The sequence below is a fragment of the Dermacentor variabilis genome, chromosome 9, assembly GCF_050947875.1.
Source record: "Dermacentor variabilis isolate Ectoservices chromosome 9, ASM5094787v1, whole genome shotgun sequence".
NCBI lineage: Eukaryota > Metazoa > Arthropoda > Arachnida > Ixodida > Ixodidae > Dermacentor > Dermacentor variabilis.
Window position 1 is genome coordinate 89564251 of NC_134576.1, and position 22167 is coordinate 89586417.

The 22167-nt window shown below is 48.1% G+C and overlaps 2 protein-coding genes across 2 annotated transcripts in view; both read right to left on the reverse strand.

Moving 5' to 3' along the window:
* Positions 1-988: 988 nt before the first annotated feature.
* LOC142558088 (uncharacterized) lies at positions 989-4856 on the reverse strand. Its single transcript, XM_075670246.1, has 3 exons — positions 4700-4856; positions 3773-3895; positions 989-1629 (listed from the first exon to the last, which is right to left on the reverse strand). Exons 1-3 carry the CDS (start codon positions 4739-4741, stop codon positions 1435-1437), a joined length of 360 nt encoding a protein of 119 aa, XP_075526361.1. The 5' UTR covers positions 4742-4856; the 3' UTR covers positions 989-1434.
* A 1817-nt stretch (positions 4857-6673) lies between these two features.
* The window catches only part of LOC142558431 (uncharacterized), a 42857-nt gene continuing 27363 nt past the window's right edge, over positions 6674-22167 (reverse strand). The window contains exons 5-9 of the mRNA XM_075670566.1: positions 17533-17645; positions 13068-13203; positions 10421-10545; positions 8782-8923; positions 6674-6925 (exon numbers count right to left, since the gene is read on the reverse strand). Of these exons, the coding sequence (XP_075526681.1) occupies positions 6674-6925; positions 8782-8923; positions 10421-10545; positions 13068-13203; positions 17533-17645 (768 nt within the window). The remainder of the gene's footprint in view (positions 6926-8781; positions 8924-10420; positions 10546-13067; positions 13204-17532; positions 17646-22167) is intronic.

Genomic DNA, 22167 nt, shown 5'->3' on the forward strand with positions numbered 1-22167 from the left:
GCACTAACGCGTAAAAAAGGGCACGGACAGGAACACGAAAAGAAGACACACCGAACGCTAGACATCAACTGGCTTTATTCGCAGAAGAACACAAATATATATATATGCAAAAAGACGCGTGCTACATGATCAATCCATGAAGCGCATGCGCAATGGCACCTTATTGTGCAGAAATTTTATTTCTTTTGCGGTCAAAGATACGTTAGGTTTGCTGACGTAGGCCTGTTTTTCCTGATGAATAAGGAAGGGCTCGAGTATTTCACGCTTATTTCATGTCCCATTATACGAATAACCACCAACTAGCCCAGTTTTCTGCATCAAAGTTCACAAGGGGGTCATACAGGTTGTTGCATCTCAAGAAAGGCAGAAGCGCTTTTATTGCTTGTCTGACAGAAAAGCTAATTTCACTAATGGGATATGCAGAGTTAGAATACAGGTTTCCTTGCAATCGTCTGCAGTGATCTTCACGATTCCACATCTGACGATCACCGGCCGTTAGACGAATACGCGCGTGCGGTATTTTGAGCCTGTCGAAAATCGTGTTTAAAAAGAAATTACGGGGTTTTACGTGCGAAAACCACTTTCTGATTATGAGGCACGCCATAGTGGGGGACCCCTGAAGTTTTCACCACCTGAGGGTTCTTTAACGTGCACCGAAATCTAATCACACCGGTGTTTTCGCCCCCATCGAAACGCGGCCGCCGTGACCGCGATTCGATCCCGCGACCTCGTGCTCAGCAGCCCAACATCATAGCCACTGAGCAACAACGGCGGGTAATCGCGTTTTCGAACAAACACATTAGTGTATTACGTGTACCTGCGCTTCTAATGCTGGCTTTGAAGAGTAATAAAATAGCTTCCTATTGGGACCAGTTGACTTTACATCGACGTTCTTGTTCCTTTTGCCTCAAGCGCGTCTCAGGGCATAGGTCAAATGAGACACGAAAAACGCGTCTTATCGCCAACTGGAGTTCAGTCTAGACATGCGTGAACTTAAACCAGGTTTATTTTCGCACATGCGGTAAAATTATCGCCTAGCATGACAACAAAATTACGATAGGAATTAGAGATTACAACGAGCGGTCAAACAAACTTAGCTTGCTAGCGTAAAAAGTGACTGATGTGTCACAAACATAGTCAATTAATTTTCGTTGCGATGAAACATACACCCAGAATCTTACGCAGTATAACGTTATCACTTCTGTTTGGCTACCCACGGCTGCAACCACATGCATGCGCAAGGCATGGAACGATTGTGCTGTGTCTGATCTTATGTTATCTTATATATCAGTTGTCACGTTTGTGGCACGAAGAAAAGTGGGGGCAAGGAAGGATAAACGCCAATTTGCTGAGGCAGCACTGTCTCACGCTTGCTTAATATACTTTCTCTTCAACTGGAAAGGCCTCGGCTCTTTTGCGGCCAGTGAGACCTAATCAGGTCAGCTTGACGCACTTCTCATGCGCACTGGGGGAAGTGAAATTGTTGTAGAAGAAGTCCACCAGCTTCCTGATAAACTTGAGCCGTGGATAGGAACCTCTGCCGCACTCGTTGTTGGGGTCGTCGAGCTCAGTGTTGAAAGCCACTAAACCATATCGGACACCAGTCAGGTCCTTCTTCCCTCTACAAAACTGATATAAAAGCAAGAAATAAAGGCGGAGTAACACTGTCGTCCTGGAAGAACGGTTATCGACACAGTTTCAAGCAAGCCCTCGTCACACAAAAAATTAAGCAGTCTACAGGCATTTGCCAGAACAATATCTTGATAAGGAGGACGTGTGCAGTATCTCTGTAAACTATTCACAGACTTGTGGCTTAGGAGTATTAATGGCGTTTTATCCTAAACAACGATAGACGACCAAGATACCGAAACATGTTTGCATCCAGCCTCTACAAGCAGCTTGTGCATCACAAATTGACTAAAACAAATAGGTAGTGTGTTGGTGGGAAAAAAAACAGTGAAGATATTGGCAGGACTACATCCGCTACAGGCATAGGTAGCGGTACAACGTAGATCAAAACGCTTTAAGGAAGAGAAAAAAGATTAAGAAGAGAAACACAGATGAAGATGTGTACAAAATGCTAAAATGAAAGACATGTATTGCTTACCTGATTACCTCTTGCGGGCTATAGTCGATAACAACCTAAGAATTACAAAGAAGCTCGACTCACAAAAAAAAAAGCAGTGCACCTGCTCTTCACCTCTGAAAGAGAGCTGAACCAGCTGCAGTCCGCCACAGCTTAATGACTTTGGTCGGCTAATGAAAACGCTAGCTGAATTAGAAAAGCAAAGCTACTTGTTTCAAGCTAAATCGTTACCTTTGGCTGAGCAGTGACGTCAGGGTCACCTATTAAACGTGCCCTGACGTTCCGGTTTCGTCTTGAAACGATTGATACAGCGGCTGATCTTTACAGAGGAAACAGTTTCAAACACGTGAAAACGCTTGACGTCAGGCACATAAGCGAATCTGATTGACTGACACGTCTATGCAAATTTTGTTTTAGTTGGACAGCGCACATCAGCAGCAGCAGCCTATTTTTATGTCCACTGCAAGACGAAGACCTCTCCCAGCGATGTCCAATTACTCCTGTCTTGCGATAGCTGATTCCAACTTGCGCCTGCGCATTTCCATAGTTGTGTACAGATAACCTCGTAATTCTTAGGTTGCCCCGGACTATAGGCGACTATTTGTCACCGCTATTGTCACTATTTGTCACCACTATTTGTCAATTCTAAAGGCAATGCCAAAAAATCATCGTCAACATCATCATGACTCGGCGCGTTTTTTCTGTGGATACTCACAGACTAAAAGAAATCGACGCCTGATAGAATTTCCACTCCGAACACTTAATATAAAATAAATAAAACAGATACTTGATCGACTTCTTGTAATCTCTATGCACCAAAAATAAGAACATGGCGGACTTATCTTTTGCAGGCATTTCAATTGACTAAATGCGTGTTTCGTCGACTTTCCTATATGAACACTAAATAAAATAGATACTTCACTAATAATTTTGTGCGGACAATCTCTCCATATGCTTTTCGCAGAAAAAAAGAACGAACAAGCACGCAGGAAGGCAACCCAGTCTGCAAACAAATATACAGTAAGCAAAAAAGGCTGACCTCTTTACAGACTATCTTTTCTTTGTGTGCATTCATTTCGTTAAATAAAAGCATGAATGCATTGTATTGATTCCATGTAGGGGAAAATTATTATGCTGTGCCAGAATAAACATGCGCAGTCTATATAAACCTTACAATTACGCCCGAATGAAGCGAGAACACTGAAACAAACAGACAACGGAAGCAAGCGGTTTTAGGCCAGCGTCTGATATCGTGACGCGCACGCAACCTGAAAAATAGGACAGGGAGACGATAAAAATTTTTTAACTGTATCAGAAAGATAAAGGTTCCCCTTCTGCGATAGCAAAGGACCACTATTTTCATTCTCCACTTGCACATCACCTTGAGGCACGACATCCTCCGATACATTTTTTTTTCCTAAAACCACCGCTCTGCAAAGAATGAATCTAAAATATTTGCTAGCCAACAGCTCACGTTTAACTTCCCAAATCGGCGTTTCCGGGTCTATTAGACTTAACGCCATAATCCTAATATTTAGTTCTGGCAGACCGATTTATTTAACGAGTTTCCTCCTCCTGCGCAAAACGTTGCACACAGTTGGTTCTTATCGCCTACTACTACTGATAGGAATGATATTACAGGTCTCTCTGATAAACCCAGCTGGCAATGAACGCGCATTGATTTACCTTCATCGCGAGGGCCCTCGAGTCGTCAAAAGTGATGAACCTTTTCTTTGTCCGGCTGACGTAGTAGGCACCGACGGGGTCTTTGTCCTGGAAACCGAAATGGAACTCCTTGTCCTTGCAGTACTGTGCCAAAGAAAAATATACAGATAGGCGAGTTAATCCTAACCTCATGGTCCTAATTATCCTAGCTGCATTCACCATCCTAGCCGCTCGTAATCTGCGAGAGGCTGCTGAGGTCAAGTCTATGAAGCGCACCGTTCCAGAGACGCGTATAGCCCGTCGTAAAACACGCTGCTAAATTTAGCTGCTCATATATAATTCAGTTAAACGGCAGTACCTTTAGCAACTAACTTTGTTTCTGCTTTTCTTGTTTCATAATTCGAGCATGACACAAGGGAAGAAACGATTCTGGACTCTCAGCCGGAGTTTAGCGGATAATCATTTCGTTAACCGGCAATCTTCCTTTTAATCTCGACTAGAATACCGGATTCCCCAATTAGCTTTTTAGTCCACACCGCTCTCTCCATCTCTTAACGTTACGTAACGACTAACATTGTTTCGCTCCCTCACTCGTGGCGCAGGTCCCCAATTTTTTCTCACGCTTCTGTCTTAACCTCCAATTTTGCGGCCCGTGTGCCAATGCACTACTTGTAGAATGCAACGACTGATCACTGTTCTTCAAGGATGGCGATAAGCTGCCTGTCATCACTTGGCATTGTCTGCCGTAGGGCGCTCCAAACCATCTTTATCTACCAGTAAATTTCCTAACCGCGATCTGGGGTCCCCAGCTGCACAGTGTATGTCATGTACCAACAACGCATTCTTGAAGTTCTCGGGAAGTTCCACTGAAGGATTTTGAGTGCGCTGGAACAATGTGGCAGCGGAATTGGCGGTGCCTCTAAATTCATCGGTGTTCCATGCACTCACGTTCATGAGGCCGACGAAAAGCTGGTCATGCGTCTCCAGCATCTCTGCCCGGAAGGCGTATTTCTCATCAGGAACGTAGTTCCTGGCTGCCAGAGACAACGAAACGTAGAGCGCAGTGTGATTAATGCCCCTCTTGGAAAACGCCCCGATGCCGTAGTGCGCTGATCTCTGCGCCATGAAAAAAAGAAAACCCAAAAGCGATGTCGAGTTAGGGTACAGAAAAGTAGCCGCAGCTATAGTCGTAGCAGCAGTGCACAGAACTGCGCTTTTCTTTAGAATCACAAAGAAAAAAAATTCGCGGCTACCGCCTGCCTGTTCTTGCTTAAATTTCGCCGTAATATTGCATGTTATACTCAGGATGCTTCAACCGAAACGCGTTTCTTTGTATGGCTAATATGTGGCCCATGAATACACGAGAACAAACGGCTTCTTATATGTGATCTGCTTGCGTTTATATAATCATACGGAACTTGCCCCATAAGATATACTGGAGCGTACGGATTTTTATATCTCATATGTTCCTATGGGATATTAGAATATAGGTTCTATGGGATTTTCTTCTTTTTCATAGGGATCTTGATATAGCGAGTCTGGTGGCCGCGAGGAAAAGAATGACGTGGCATCGACGACAACACAATTTGTCCGTAAACGACTTACAGAATAGCCGAGATAACGAGACACGTATGCACGCAGCAGCGCTGCTGGCGCCATCTCGTGACGCTGGCGTCAACTATAATGCAAAGATCTAGTATAATTGCAACGTCTGCGCTCTACGTATTTGCTCGCACGAAGGCGTTGTTACCTACATTCATTAGCGTATAGTGGCTTCGTTTCTCCCTTCTTCACTTCTGAAAGAACTAAGGTGCAAGACGGAAACAATTCTGAAAGGTTGTGGCTTAAGGAAAGCGTCACAAGGTGACGCTACCAGCGCTTCTGCTGTCACGGTCGGTTTGTCCGCAGTTTCGTAGACGGCCATACGTTTACGGGCGGGCTTGAACCCTCCATTACCGTTTACGGAAGGGCAGCGACACGGAGCGCTGGTGGCTCCACCTGCTGTTGCTGAGTTCAACGAGAGAAAAATAAAATTGCAACAACGACGTTCCATTTTGACGCTGGTGTAATGGCTTCAGCAGCAACACAGTCATGAAAGTACTAGTCGCAATATTTTTTTTTTCATTTTTGGATGAAACAAGCCCACAAAACATTTGTCCCTTAAGTATCTTTCCGTAATTTGAACGCGAAAGCATTATGACTACTCTAATTATACAGTTACATATATGATACGTTACGTCGTAGACTGAGACGTGTCCTTCCCAACTCTAACTTAATCCACCTTAATCCAACTTTCTCTAATTTGTACCTACCTTAGTGCATTGTAATACACTTTAATCCACCCTAATCCACTTTAATTCATCTTCATTCGCTTTAGTTCTCCTTGATTCACTTTGCTCCATATTAAGCTACAAGATTGCTCTAACTTCTTCTAACTTTAATTCTGTATCATCACTGGCATCATACAAGACGCTGATGACGTCACTGATGACGACGTTTTTTTTTTTCTTTTTTGTACCACTTGTTGCCTACAGCGCCAGTTTTTCACCTTCATGGAAAATATAACGCTTTTGCATTAAAATTATGCGATGCTATGGTTGAACAAACCATCACAAAATGACGCTACTAGAGCTCGTTCTGTGCAGGGATACTATACTACTTCTGTTCTAATGAAATGCGAATAGATTGTCCCGCTGTAGTGACGATGAATAACCACGGGGACACAAGGGAGGGCGGACGCGCTCCGCATCGGCTTCGCACACAGACCTGTTCAGCGGTCAGCGAACCCATCGTGGAACTCCACTGCCTACCTCAATCAACGCGGCAAGGTGAGAGCCTCCCGAGGACCCCACATTTTTGGAGATCCGACGCTCTCCAGCTAAGCCGGCAGCCTTCCTTTCTGGCAGCGGCGCAGCCGCCGCACTAGGCCTCGCGCGGCCACTTCCCAGACTCCAGCATGCAGGTCACAGTGTCCGCAGAGGACTTGAACCCGTCCGAATACAACCCTCGGGACTGGAAGCATGTCCTGTTCATGCACGCGTCCCGTCGGAACACGACCGGAGCCTCCAAATCGTCTCCCGCATGCCCAGGATCCAGCATGGGGACGCCACAGAAAGGCAAACGCCACGACGCCATCGCTGCCCGCGTTCCAGCCTCGCCAAGAACAGCTGCGCGCTGCGAGAGCAGCAGCGTTCAAAGGTCGCCAACTCGCGCCGTTGCCTGCCGACGCTTACAAAATTGTCTACAGATCACAGGGAGGGCTCGCACTTCTCGACATCCCACCGCGCTCGCAACTCGCCACAATCATGCAAGCAGCGCAGCTACAAGGCCAACAAGACATCCAGATCCGAGTACATCCCACAAACAACACGTGCACCATCGCCACCACGTGCCAAGAGACCGCCCTAAAACTCGTCAATCTCAAGGATATTACACTTCGCGACCGAAAATATGCTATCACAGCCTACATCGCCCCACCAGCCGGGGCGGTGCGCGGAGTGATCACAAACGCATTTTGGGATGAAACCCCTAGCGAGGTCATCGCAGACCTTCAGGCCCGAAATTCCGAAGTCCCCATCATTGATGTCCGACATATGGGGAAAACATGCTCAATCCTTATCACCTTCGCCTACGGACAAGTTCCGAGGAAAATCATCTACGGCGGCGGTGTCCACCTATGCACGGTCTACCGAGGACATGTCGACGCCTGTGCGAACTGCAGAAAACCAGGACATCGAGCAGATGTATGCACCCTGCCCCGCTCCCACCGACGCCCAAGATGTGGCGAAACTCATGAAAGAGTGGACCCCCCAACCTGCGCTCCACAATGCATTCTCTGCGGTGGAGGACACCTGACCGGAACAAGTGGATGCAAAGCAAATCGAAGAAGTCCTACTACACGCCAGCCGCGGTCCACTCAAAAGAAGACAGAACATCGTCAACACCATCGATCCAGTCCCAGCCCGCGTCGACGCTCCGGCAGCACAGCTTCTCGCCCTTCGGACGCTCGACATCTCTCTCACATGGGCCGATCTGGCCGCCGGAAGACATACCCGCCCGGTCACCCAGCCTCCCGAAGCGCTACAACAGGAACAGGAGCTCCGGGCCCTCAGGGAAGAGGTAAGTCGCCTTGCTTCCTTCGTCCATACCCAACCCCCGACACAATCAGGCCTCTCTAACTCCACTCCACCCCCCGAGACGGAATCTCCCAGCTCACTTCCCACGAAAAAACAGCCAACCACACAGGAAATACCGCCCCCTCAGTTGACAGACATAGATGCCAAACTCGCAGCGCTTGAGGCTAAATTCGATCGTAAACTACAAGAACTCGAAACACGCCTAGAGACTAAACTCACTCACCTTGTAGAAACCCTCACGGAGAAATTAGAGCAACGCATGGATGTTATACTTAACAAGATGCTCGAAAACATAGAACACCGTTTCACACAAATGCGCCCTTCCATACCCACGCAACCCACCCTTCAGCCTACACAATTCACCCCACCTAACCAACACATTCCAATGGACACGCAACTAACCCCCCCTCTCCGCCTCCCGCGCTCCAGTATGGCGGCGCGGGAAGATAATAACCTACAAATTCTAACTTGGAATTGCGTGGCTTCCGCGGCAAGCGTGCACCTCTGCAACTTTAACTTCCCACACTCAGTGCTCAGCCCCAAATACATTTACTCCAAGACGCTGCACATTGCGCAACACTTTGCAGCTACACCTCGGTACATTCGGACGCCACAGACAAACCCAGGGCGTCCACACTCATACACCGTAGCATCACTCACAGGGTACACCATATCGCTTCAGATACGCCCTGCGTGATCACTGAAATCATACACCACAAATACACGTTACCATCCATATTTCTTGTCAACGTTTATCACCTCCGATCACACCCGATGGCGTCTCTAGAGACCCTACTTCGATCGGTCCACCGGCTGGCAGCAAAGCACCCCCTGTTAGTCGGCGGAGACTGCAACAGTCAACATAGAGAGTGGGGATAAAAAACAACAACACACTGAGGTCGCAGGCTCTGGCTGCTCCTCCAGAACCTCCACCTCACCGTACGCAACAACTTCCTGACGCCCACTCGGATCGGCAATAGCGTCAGTATGGACACCAGCCCGGACCTGGTGCTGACCCACTCTCTCCGAGGCGTCACTGGACCAGAACACAATACACACTAGGCAGTGATCATTACAATATACAGGTCACTACAAACAACCCCGTCACACTTACATGACACACAAACTCATAAACTGGGACTCTCTCCGCACCACTCGGGCGACCCGCTCTGACACCCCCATTTCCGATATCGACACCTAGGTGAAATCACTACAGGATGACGTCCAACGCAACACAAAAATCATTGAAACCCCTACAGAAACCCCTACATGAGACATCCGACTCGCCCACCTCTGGGAGGCCTATCACAGCCTCCTAGAACGGCGGAAGAAGAATAAACTAAACAGGACACTTAAAAAGCGGCTGGCCGCGCTGCAAACCCAAATCCAACAACATTCTGAGGAGCTGTGCCGGTCCAACTGGGGCCAGGTATGCGACGGCATTGCTGGGAACCTGTCCACCAAGCGGGCCTGGCAACTCCTCCGCCATCTTATAGATCCAACGCAGACAAAAACAACACAACACAACACCATGTAACAAGACTCATCCACGCACACATAGACAACCCTGACAGCTTTATAGGCACACTTAAAAAAACCTACACCTGCCCAGGCACACCGACTCGCTTGCCTCCCTATACAGGGCAGCCCAACCCCACACTCGACACGGACATAACGGAGACGGAAGTCAGAGCGGCCCTCCTGACTCTCCATACCATCTCCGCACCTGGCGCCGACCAGGTAACCAAATTCATGCTTCGTAATCTGGATAATCAATCCATCACATAGATTACGGACTACTTAAACCAGTGTTGGAGGGAGGGCACCCTCCCCCAGTCCTGGCGCCATGCGAAGGTCATTTTCATACCCAAACCCAATAAACCACTTACACTCCAAAACCTTCGACCGATCTCGCTAACCTCATGCCTCGGAAAGCTTTTCGAGCATGTAGTATTATCGAGACTCACACAACACATGGCGGAAAACGACCTTTACCCTCATAGCATGGTGGGCTTCCGCCCCCATTTATCTGCACAGGATGCCATGCTACAACTTACGCACGGCATTTTCGACCCCCTTATCCCGGGTCACACAAAGGCAGTCTTGGCTTTGGACCTCTCCAAAGCCTTTGACCGCGTAGAACACCAAGCGATCATGACTGCCCTCTCACCACTGAATGTAGGTGCACGTACGTACACCTACATTCAAGCATTCCTGACCGACCGCACGGCTGAGATACATTTTGGTCCACTCACCTCCCTCTCTTTTACTTTACGGGGTGTTGGCACCCCGCAAGGGTCCGTTCTGTCCCCCTTTCTATGTAATATCACCTTAATTCCACTGACCCGACAATTGGCAATCATACCTCATCTCAAACACACTCTCTATGCCGACGACATCACGCTGTGGACTACCCACGGCAGTGACGACGACATAGAGGACACTCTCCAGTCTGCAGCCACCCTGGCCCAAAATTATGCTGCCAGTATCGGTCTTTCTTGCTCCCCAGAAAAATCCGAACTACTAATCAGACCTCGTAATCGCTGCTCCCCATGCTCCCCCATCACGATCGATCTGGACGGACGCCCAGTGCCGGAGGTTGAAACCCTCCGCATACCGGGACTCCATATCCAGAGCGATGGTAAAAAGACCACCACCCTGAAAAAATTCAAGCACATTGCAGGTGCGATTTCACACCTCATTCGCCGGGTTTCAGCCCACCACAGAGGCATGAAGGAGCGCGACCTATGTCACCTCATCCATGCCTTCGTCCTCAGCTGTGTGCTTTACACAACCCCATATTTACACTTATCCCAACACGATACTAATGCCCTAGATGCCTCAATACGCAAGGCGTACAAAGTAGCACTAAAACTGCCCCTTAACACACCCACAGACCAACTACTCGGCCTGGACCTCCACTACACTATCGGGGAACTTGTAGAAGCCCACCGACAGGCGCAATACAATCGCCTGACACAGACATCCACTGGGCGGCACATCCTGGACTCCCTCAGGATCCGGATACCGGCTAACGACCCTACACTACTCGCCACCCCACGCCACATCCACCGTGAGCTGCTTATTAAGCCGCTCCCGAGGAACATGCACCCACAACATCACGAAGAGCGCCGCCGAGCTCGAGCTAAGGTGCTCCATCGCTATGACGGCCCCGAACCGGAAGCCGTATGGGTGGACGCCGCATGCATGGGAGAGCAAGCGGTTGCCGCCGTGGTGGACTCCTCCCTCTCCCCACTCATTACACTACCCCTCCCCCCACACACTTCGCCAGAAGGTGCAGAGGAAGCTGCGATTGCCATTGCCATCACCCATACGGAAGCCCGGTACATAATAACAGATTCAAAAACAGCTATACTAAATTTTGCACGAGGTCGAGTCCATGTTCCTGCTTTTTGCATACTGGACTCGCCCATTGCACCTCCACCCCGCCATGTGGAGCTGATATGGGTGCCTGCGCACTCCGGGAATCCCGGAAACGAGGCTGCCAACTTTTTAGCCCGAGGTTCTATTAACCGGGCTCAGGTGGCCTCCGATCCAAGATTCACGAAGGAGCGCATGTACTCTTTCAGCGATCTGACGCAGGCGCTTATAGAGCCGCACGTCAGATCTACCCCCCACCCCACCCATCCCTAGAGAACAGACATGCGACACTTTGGAGGCGACTCCAGGCCCACACACTCCCCTCCCTTGTCACCCTATCCCATTACCATCCCTCTGTTCCCACCCCACCTGCTCCCTCTGTCCCGAATCGTTCGCATCCGCCATCCACATCCTCTCGCTTTGCCCGGCGGACCCTCCCTCGCGGGGCCTGGAGCACCTGACATCGTGGGAGGACTGGGAGACCGAGCTCCGCTCAGAGGACTCGGCAACGCAGACCATCGCGACCAGCCGGGCTGCCAGTGTTATGGACCTACGGAACATAAACACTTGAGTGGAGTACGGTCGTGCGGGGGCCCAGGGCCCTGCGTGCCCCGAACACCTTTGTCTGATTAATATTTTAACAACAACAACAACGACAGGGGCACAACGCAAATCTCTAAACTAACTGCTTATTGGGCGAACCTGTGCTCAGAAAAGCAAGTAACAGCACAATGATAGCGGCGTGCACACACGTCGGTCGCGAAAAGTCTGATCTTCTGCGGATGAAGCGCATCGGCTTTTACACATGACTCGTCGAAGGTTCGAGCGAAGTCGCTGGTGCCCGCGTGTTTCGCCGAAAGTAACGCGCAAATCTGATTCCACAAGGTTCGGCGACAACAGACAACGGATAGAACCAGTGATAACGTTCGAGAGACTTCCGATACAGAAAGTAGCGTCTTGCGCTGAGCGACAACATGGTATAACACAGATTGATTGGGTCGCTAAAAGTGTTCACCCGAATCGTAAACAATTTATACGTGCGGCAATGCGCGTCCAGCTAGAATCGTTGTGAGCGTCCTCCTTCCAGCAGAACCGAGGTTTCAAAGCTCATGGGAGCATTGGCTGCTTTTAGCAAAAGACGATTGCAGTATTGTCGAAAAAAAGAAAGAACAGGGAGGAGGAGATATAGACCGGCTGGTCACAGACACCAGTAATTTAATATATAAAACAGCGACAGGCAAAATTCTGGGTTACTAAAAGGTGAACATTTCGCACCGGCTAAGTGACGCCATTTCGGTTCAAAGGGGACGTCATTAGTAATCCTTATCACACTCATCATTATCATCATGATAGCGTGCTCAGGAAATACGTAAAGTGACAACACGTACACGAACAATGTCATCAGCAGCATTTTGAGCCTATTTTTATGTCCACTGCTCGACGAAGGCCTTTCCCGGCGATCTCCAATTACTCCTGTCGTGTGCTGTAGCCTATTCGCAAGTTGCGCCTGCAAACTTCCTAATATCATCACCCCACCAGATTCTCGGTCGTCCTCGACTGCGATACCCTTCCTTCGGAACCCAATCTGAAATTTTGACATGGCCTGCACAGAGGCATTTCTTTTCCCCCTTGATGTCCACCAGAATATCCGCCTGCCCTCGTTTGATCTCTCATCCATACCGCTCTTTTCCTCTCGATTAAAGTCGAGCGTAATATTTTTTTTTTCGTTCCATCGCTCTTTGCGCGGTTCTTAATGCGAACGACGTAAATCGATCCCATGACAGAAAGAGGGTGCCCACCATATTGGTCTTGTACACGCTGTTCAGTTGCAGGTTTAACCAGAAGGTGGGCGGCATCATTCGGCCGGCACTCCACCATCGGTCGTCCTCGACAGTGTGTGCCAACGCCACCACGCCGTCCATCCACATGACGGTCCTGGCGCGCGGTGTAAGACATTCGCGGTAATCTTCCAGAGCAACTCGTAAAACTCTTACGAATGGTGTGACCCACCCTCGTCTACTGGATAGTGAAAGCACTGTACAGAGACCCCGAGCATCAGCGAACTGAACAAAATGTGATTCTGCTGCTAGAAAAAGGCACATTGGCCCGAAAGAAAGAAATGAAAATGTGGGTAGGTGAGCTGAACGCCTGTTTCATAATATTACTACATAATAATAATAACATCATATTAATAGCTTTATAATTGACAGCGTTAGAATGGCATTTGCAACCGAACGTAGGCACATTACGTACGTAAAGAAATAGCGTTGTCATCACTACGCGTGCTCCGAATGTAATCGGGTTTCTGTGGTTTACGTGCGCTATAATAACGTACATCATTTGGCGAGTTTAACGATCGCAATGCTTGGACACGCTAAGAAATAGCGTGGTTCAACGTGGTGGCCACCCATGGCACCCCGTTCAACGTGTATTCTCGTCATGGCGGTGCTTTCGTTCGCTTTGATCGCCAGTAACTATTGAAATGAGCTTTGGCTTCTTCTACACTCGCCTGAAACGTCAGTTACGAGTACTTCGCGCGTCCAATTTCTGAGATCGTTCGGCGATTCCGGCAACCGTAGGCCAAACGAGATGCGTCCGCATAGCAACAACAGGATGATTTCTAATGCGGTACGTGTCGCACGAGGCACTAGACGGCGTCCTGTCTTTTGACGTCTTCCTCAGGTTTGCGTTCCCGTATGTTAAACCCAAGTAGGTTATATACTAAGACTTCCGGAGTAGAGGTGGCTCTCTAAAAAGTAAAAATTGGTCGCCGCCATCTTGCTAGGGGCAAGGTGCCCGAACCGCCATAGCGGCCGTCGCAGAGCACAGAATACGTTCACCATACTTATAGATTTTGCGCTGCTTTAACTGTGCCTTATTGATCGTGGCAAGCGTTTAAAGGGCATTACAGCACCTCAGTGGCTGATAGCTGTACCAGTCGTGGAAAGATGACGCTGGGTTTATAGCATTTCACTTGAAACTTAAGCTCTCGTCGTTTGCTCACGACGGTGCCTATGCCGTTGGCACGTTTGCATCAGTTGGGAACGATTGGGAAGGTGCTGGTAGGTACGCGTATGTCACTATTTAATTTGCGTCTTAAATACTCGTTGACACGTCACTTTGCGTGGTTTTATACAGCGCATGCATTGGCTGCATATTTACAGAGGAGAGGGCGGGATTTCACCGTTAGCTTGCAGTGGGCTCGGGTGGCTCTCGAATACAAGATGTGCGTGTACGATGACATACTCTGATTTATACCGTGTAGTTACTGCGCAGCGTCTGTGTTTTAATAGAGAAGCCAGCGAGACACGCATATAACAAGAAAAAGCGCGGACACGAGGAGCGCTAAGCCTATTACAAGCGAAGAGTCGCAAGTACAGCGTTCGCCCTGTTTATTTCACTTGCACACGCATCTGTACGGTTCGTGGGTTTTCTTTTCCTTCACTTGCACTAACACGTCTATCAAGAAAATCTTCTGTAAAAGCTGTGCTTTAACACAAAAGCGTTAGCCCTCTATCACAAGAAAATTGCAGAGCACTAAGGTTCTGGGTACACCACATTGCTGCGATAGAAAGAAAGCCTGAACATTGATTTCAAGACTTGTAATGCTTAAAACTTAATGGACGCCGAAGCTGGATTCCAAGCTGAGTTTTTATAGCGAATTTAAAAACAGCTGTATCACTTATGGAAGTGTTTTCTGCTGTTCCTATGTCTGTGTAGCTTTTCTCATTGATATGCTTCTGCTGTCACGTGTTTCAAAATAACATTTTATTTCGGCACATATAAATGTCAATTAACATTCACATTGAAGTTCATTGTGACGCAATCACTAGCTTCCGTAAAGGAACATCGAGTATTCCTAGTGTTAACAATGCTGTGTACTAGAATGTTCTGTACTAGTTCATATAGTACTGCGGTATAAATCAATGCTCCAGCGACGTGAAGTACCTTTTAGAACTATCTGCAGCAAATACAATATATTCAGTGCAGTTGTCTAGGTATCTGCAACCATGTCGTAGCGCCCACGAGATATAAAATGATTTTCGCGCCGTATAATCCAATGTATAGGCGGGAGGAAAACGTATTCGTTCATTATACAAGGTGGCTGAAATTCTATCACCTCAATTAGTGGGTCGACACACTAACTGCATTTGTGTAACAATCACACGAATCTACTTTCCATGGGATGGAGCATTCGTATTTTACCAAAGCGAGGAAGACTACAATTACCGCCTATCAAACGCAGTGGAGCGACGCGCGTATTTGGTGGCTCCTCATGCTGGAGCCACCCTCTGTTTCCCCCAGCAATATGGCCGCCGCCGGCTTCACTGGCTCTCGTAGGCTGCTGCATGCAGGGGCTGCCACTGTAGAAGCTTTATATAAACTCCTAGATCAAACTATGGATAAACTAAATGACCTGAAGAGGACGCGAGCCGTGACGTCTTGCAAATGTGCTTACGTTTAACGTACAGGCGCCGACAAAAGTGGTATACTCCAGGCAGCGGGAGCCGGGGAAACGGCAAACTGCATCGCAACGCCATCTACAGGCAACATCTGGGATCGCGACAGCCAATGGGTGCCCTTTATAATCTGCAGGCATGTCGCTTGACTCGTGTCAATCTGTCGTGCTTCAGCTCGCCAAAACGCCGAGCGAAGCCGCTGCAGTAGCAATCTGCGTGGAGTATACCACTTTTGTCGGCGCCTGTACATATAGGGCGACCAGCGCTATTCTACAACTGTGTAGGTGTTTGGACGCGTTGGGGGCACGACGCATTTGCAACATAAAACAGCGCGAAATCCGAAAGACCAGTACAAGCCGGACACAGATGTGGGGCTGATTCACAACCAAGGCTGATTCGTCACAGACCGCGCCAATGTATGCTTACGCGCTCTATAAAGAAAAAAAAAACTAACGATAAAAAAATAACGATAACAGTTTTTTCTTATCTATTGTTCTTTTCGTCTTTATACTGCGTAAGTGTACGAGATGATCACTTTTAGGTTTCACGAAATTTTTAAGCATCGCCTGCGGCCGAGAGCATGCTTCTTGTCCTCGAGGTGGATTACTGAAAGAGGCAGTAGCACGAGTAATCGACTTAATTAATTAATTCAACTAATTAACGCGAGCTCACTAATTTACTTCTTTATTAATTACCTAATTATGACCAATACTGCAAATACGAATTGTAGCGGGTGAGCTTGCAAGACGTGTACACTTGAAATGAATTTCCATGACGACGCCACTTTCGAGACACCACTTACCAAAGTGCGGGACGAAATACACGGAAGTTTCCGGTTACTTTTGTTCTTTGATGCAATAAAGACTTTTGTTGAAGAAGTACGCGGAATAACAGTACACTTTACGGTGAGTTTTCTGGCGCATATATTAAAAATGGCCTCATTCTGGAAATTAGTTCTAAGTGGATACGCCTTGCAAACTCACCAGCTACAGTTCGTAAATTGCAATAGTATGTGCCGTAAGGTAATTAATTCAGAAGATTACTAGCGAATCTTTGTTAATTAGTCGAATATGTGTTTCGATTACTCGTGGTGCGAGTAATGTTCGCCCCTCCGATGTAATCTAGCCCAAGCACTAGAATTATGTTATCTCGAGCAGGCGGTCTTTAGAAATTCCGGGAAAATAAATCACCCTGTATCCATATTGCGCGGTTTGTGACAAACAAACCTTGTTGTGAGTAAGCGCTGTGCCTTTTGTCCTTCTTTCACTGGTGTTCCGTATTTCCCGCTGCTTCAAACTCTTATGTTTTCTAACGCTTCTTGGAAGAGCATTTGAACTTGTGACCTTTAGTACAAAGTCCGGTGCTGATGCATCTCTGCCCCCTACACGGCTACATCAATCGAACGAACCTTCCAATATCCCGTGGAAAGTTCGTTCGACATAAATGCGCGTGAACTGTCCTGTGATTAAGAATAGTAGCCCAGCATTGCGAAGCACATGCACGCATTCTATATTAGCTGACGTACAGTCGCGTTCATTGCGAACTGCGACACGGTGCCCGAGTTTGAAGGGGCTTGCCCGGTAGCGCCGACAAACCGAAAATTAAGAGACCTAAACACCGTTCTTATTACCATGGCGTATGCGCCAGTAAACGTACGGTAGTAAACCAATTTTTCGTACTTCGGCCCAGTCGTGCAGTGTTGGGGCCCCTACGACCACGGGTGCCGTGTTGCGGTTTATATTGAACGCAACGGTGCATGTGTATCTGTGCCTGGCCAACCGAGAGAAAGAAAGGAAACACTTACTTAAACAACTTTGTTTCGTTCTCAATCCGATAGGGGTGTCTGAAAGTACCGGTGTAGACGACGTAGTGAGGACGATTTGGCTTTATCTCATCTTCGATTATCTTTTTTATATCCTGTAGACGTGACAAAAACTGATGGTCAAAGGCGTGTTCTTTAGCATGCCTCTTTAGTGCAGTTTGTAAAGCGCTCAGCGTTTGGAACTCGATACTCGGACAACATGGCGGCCGGCACTTTCTTATGCCGGCCACCAGTGGGCGCTGGCCTCACTGAGATGATGCATTTTCGTGTCGAATGAAAGCGAGAATCTTTTTGGCGCACCGTAACTGCATTCGGCCTTCTCGGCGATCACCGGTGACGCAAAAAGCACCGACCGCCGTGCTGTCCGGGTATCGCGTTTGAATCGCTAAGCACTATGCATAGACCTCTTAAGTACAGTGAACTTTGCACACCTCCGATAGCCAAAACTGAATTCTTCACACACACGCAAGCAAGCATGCACAAACAAACACACACATTGTGTCCCAGCTAAAGTTAGCCAAGATGTTTAAAGAAATTGGTCGAACGTATGATATTGAAATATATGGCGTTCGGTCGTTAGTCCTCTTACGCCACCACGATAATTTTAGCGCGCTAGTTGACCAGCTAGTCAGCGAATAATAATTAAAAACTGTTTTTTTTAATTATCGAATTCAGGGCTTGAACTCTGATGAGAAAAAAAAAACCCTTGTTGCCCCCTAAAACACTCAATTCAGTCGTTTTCGTCGTGCTGCGTGTTGCCTAATTATTTTTTTTTCTCTCGCGCTTTAATCGTAATAATAATAATATTTGGGGTTTTACGTGCCAAAACCACTTTCTGATTATGAGGCACGCCGTAGTGGAGGACTCCGGAAATTTTGACCACCTGGGGTTCTTTAACGTGCACCTAAATCTAAGCACACGGGTGTTTTCGCATTTCGCCCCCATCGAAATGCGGCCGCCGTGGCCGGGATTCGATCCCGCGACCTCGTGCTCAGCAGCCCAACACCATAGCCACTGAGCAACCACGGCGGGTACGCTTTAATCGTAGCGCGCGAAATGCGAAAATTGCCTCGTCACAGCTCACCCGAGCGCCGCGGCACCAACGGTGAAGTGAAGTGAAAGGAACTAATCAAAATTAATATCGCCAGGTGTCTTACGCTCGAAAAATCGCGATCTCATCGTGACGCACGCCTTGCAGTGCGTGACTTTGGATTATTTCTTTTTTCCACCTGGATATCTCAACTTGCACCCAAAAATGCACGGCACACGGCACACGCAGCCGCCAGGAATGGGATTCGATCCAGCGACCTCAGGCTTAGTACCGCAACCCCATAGGCGCCAAGCCGCCGCGCTGGGAAATAATAACATATAATGCTCACTGCGAAACTCGGCAAACCGCCTTGGAAGTGACAAAAGTTATCGACGGTTGCACTTCGGATGACGCGCGAGCTGTGTTCCGCGTGATCATCGCAGACTACGCAGTGACCCGGCCGTTGCGAAGACAGGCCATATGTAACACATGGCCTCCGACATTACTCCGGCGTGAAACGCACGCGAGCTTGATCTCGGAGGCCATATATAACCGAAGTTAGTTCGTTCAGACAACGTTTGGCACCGCTGCTGTCGCAACGCCGAGTGGCGAATGGACGTGCTTTTCGGGTCTCCGTGGCGGCGACGAAATCGTAAGTTTTCGTGCATGCTTTGAGCTTGCGCCTGTTTTTGATTTGCTGATTTTTTTGCCTTTGTATAGTAATTGGCTGCTCTTTTTCTTTCTTTTTTTTTCTTTGTCTCTCGTATTTCAAGTGAGCAGGTGTGTTTCCTGTACATCTGGTTGTGCAGGATGGTTAAAGCGTCCTGTCGCGCTACGCGCTTGTACACGTGCAGCCGGGTGGTACGTTGAGTGTTTGTACTCTTTAAATGGTAGCTTGGAAGTTCGAAAACTAATAGCTATTAGTGGTTTTACTGTGTGTGTTCTGGTAGAAAAGTGAGAGCGTGGCCGCGTGGTTGAGCGCGTGCGAGAGCCTGTCATACCTTCGGTCTCCGCGGCATTGATTGCTTTTGAAACATTGGTGAGAGTTGCTCTGCGCATTTTGAGGATTTGGATCCTGTGCGTATCGGTTTTTACCAAAAGGCACGCGCTTTCCATTGATATAGTATTATAGTATTTGCATCAGTAGGAGCATTATTATAGTATTATAGTATTTGCAAAAAGCCGTGCAATGCATGGCGAGAAAGACGGGAACGCAGGCAGTGCACTGGGGGTCCCTCAAGGCAGATGAGAAGACGGATGAGAATGGAGAGGGCGTCCAAACAACCGGCACACAGTGTGATGTCGATACTAGGCTGCAGAAAATGGAGGCTTTCCAGGAAGAGCTTGGCAAACAGGTGCAAGAGCTCAAAAATGAGCTAAACAGGGAGCGTGACGCATGAAAGGCAGTTGAAAAGAGACTTGAAGCAGCCGAGCAAAAGCTGAACAGGGCCGCCATTGTGAACGAGAATGTGCGTGACAATGGAACGCAGACCCCCAAGGCCACAGGAGAGGGAGTGTCAGCAGAGTACGCGGAATGCGTGCAGCGTGATGAAGAGTTAGCTGGAAAGAGCGGCACCTACCTTGAGCCCGCCATGCGGAAAAAAGCAGGAGCCCAGGGGACAATGTCTCTTGTCGAGTGTCCGAATCACGCGGAAAAGGACAAAGGGAAGCAGGGAGAGGTAGGAGAGAGTGAAAGGGTGATTATCGCCGGCGACTCAAACCTGGCTGGGTGCTTAAAAGCAATTGTGGAGAGGGTGAAAGGCAACAAAAGAGTGGCGGTAGCGACATTTCCGGTGCGGACACTGGGTACTGTCATGGAGTGAGCAAAAGAAAAGCTCGTGAAAAATGCCCACGTGCGCAACCTTGTCATAGTAGCAGGTGGGCTAAATGACGTCCTAAACAGGAGAGGGACAGGACTAGGCCAGCGCTTGGCGAAGGGGGTGGATGACTTGCGCGAGCTATCCCCTCAGGTGCAGATCGTGGTGTGCACGGTACCGGAGGTGCCTGTGCGTGACAGTCACGTACAAAGAGACGTAGTGGCTGCTAATAAGGCGATATGGAAAATGAGCCGAGAGAAAAGTTTCGAGGTTGTCGAAGTAAACAGGGAAGTGAGAAGGTCTGGTGGTTTTAAATGAGACGGGATCCACTTCAATTACAGGCTGGCACGAGAAGTGGGCTGGCGACTTCGTGGTCGCGTTGTTGCTTTTTTAGGGGGCCCGCGGGCGCTCAGGAGGCCAGAGTAGGTATTAATGAAGGTCCGCTAGAGGAATTTCAGAAGAGCATCACCGTCGATAACAGAAAATGAAGGAAGCAAGAAAGAGGGCTCGCCGTGCAATAGGCCACATAAACATGCAGGGCGGCAGAAGAAAGGAAAAGTGGGCAGAGATCGAGGAGCAGTTAAATAGCGAAAAAATAGGGGTGTATGCGCTTAGAGAAACGCATCGTAGAGACTCAGAAGAGCCGCCAGTTATTGAGAATTATGTTTGGGAAGGGGAGTGCAACAGAACTAAGTCAGAAAGAAAGGGAGGGGGAGTCGGATTGCTCATCCATCAGGGAGCCAAATGGAAAAGAGTAAATTCACAATGTCAAGAGCATCTTTGGTTATCAGGTACAATGAGTGGGAAAGAAACTTAGCTGGGAGTTACGTATTTGTGGACCGGAAATAATTGCACAGAGAAGAATAAAGAGTTAGTGGAATGCATAAGCGCTGATATTAAGGGTTTCGGGAATGGTGCTACAATTGTCCCATTAGGTGACACGAATGCCCACGTACAGGATTTAGATGGCTATACCGACAACAATGGGAAGTCAATGCTAGACCTTAGTGAGCAACACAACCTCGTTATCGTGAATACAGGGGCTAAGTGTGAAGGGCAGATCAGGTGGGAAGTGGGAAACCAGCAATCGACCATTGATTACTGTCTGATGACAGAAGGAATTCATGACAAGTTGAGAGAAATGGTCATCGATGAGGAAGGGTTTAGCAGCATAGGGAGTGACCATAAACGCATCATTTTGAAAATGCGATATGTAGTTGGGAAAGACAGCAAGGAGCACAAAATGGCCAGTCCAAATTTGAACGCTGAACAAATAGCAAATATAGTCACTAGAGTCGAGGAAGAACTTGCCAAATGGCCAAGTAAAGAGTGGGAATATGGTGAGCTTCTAAGTGTAATAACGACAAAAATACGGAAAGAGAAACAACATGTTCGGTGGAAAGGAAAAAAGAAACCGAAAAGCTGGTGGAACAAGGAGATACGAGAAGGGATCGCCGAACGACAGAAAGCACCTCGAGAGCAGAGGCAGGCAAAGAATGCGCAGTTGCCGCAGGGTGAAGTAACCAGCAAAAGGTAAAAGAAAAAGTCTATGGTTCAAATACTGGTGCAAGCAAAATTAAAAGGTGAAAGTGAACGTTGGTTGTCAGAAATACGTGAGAAAAAGAAGGCCGCACCTAGAATATTTTGGAACCACATAAAGTTATTAGGCAGGAAGTTGAAAACGAAGATGAAAACGGACTGGAGGGAGAAGCGGCAATAAATTATATCCGAAAAGTAACAGCCGAATGTTTCCAAGGCAATGACGAGGTT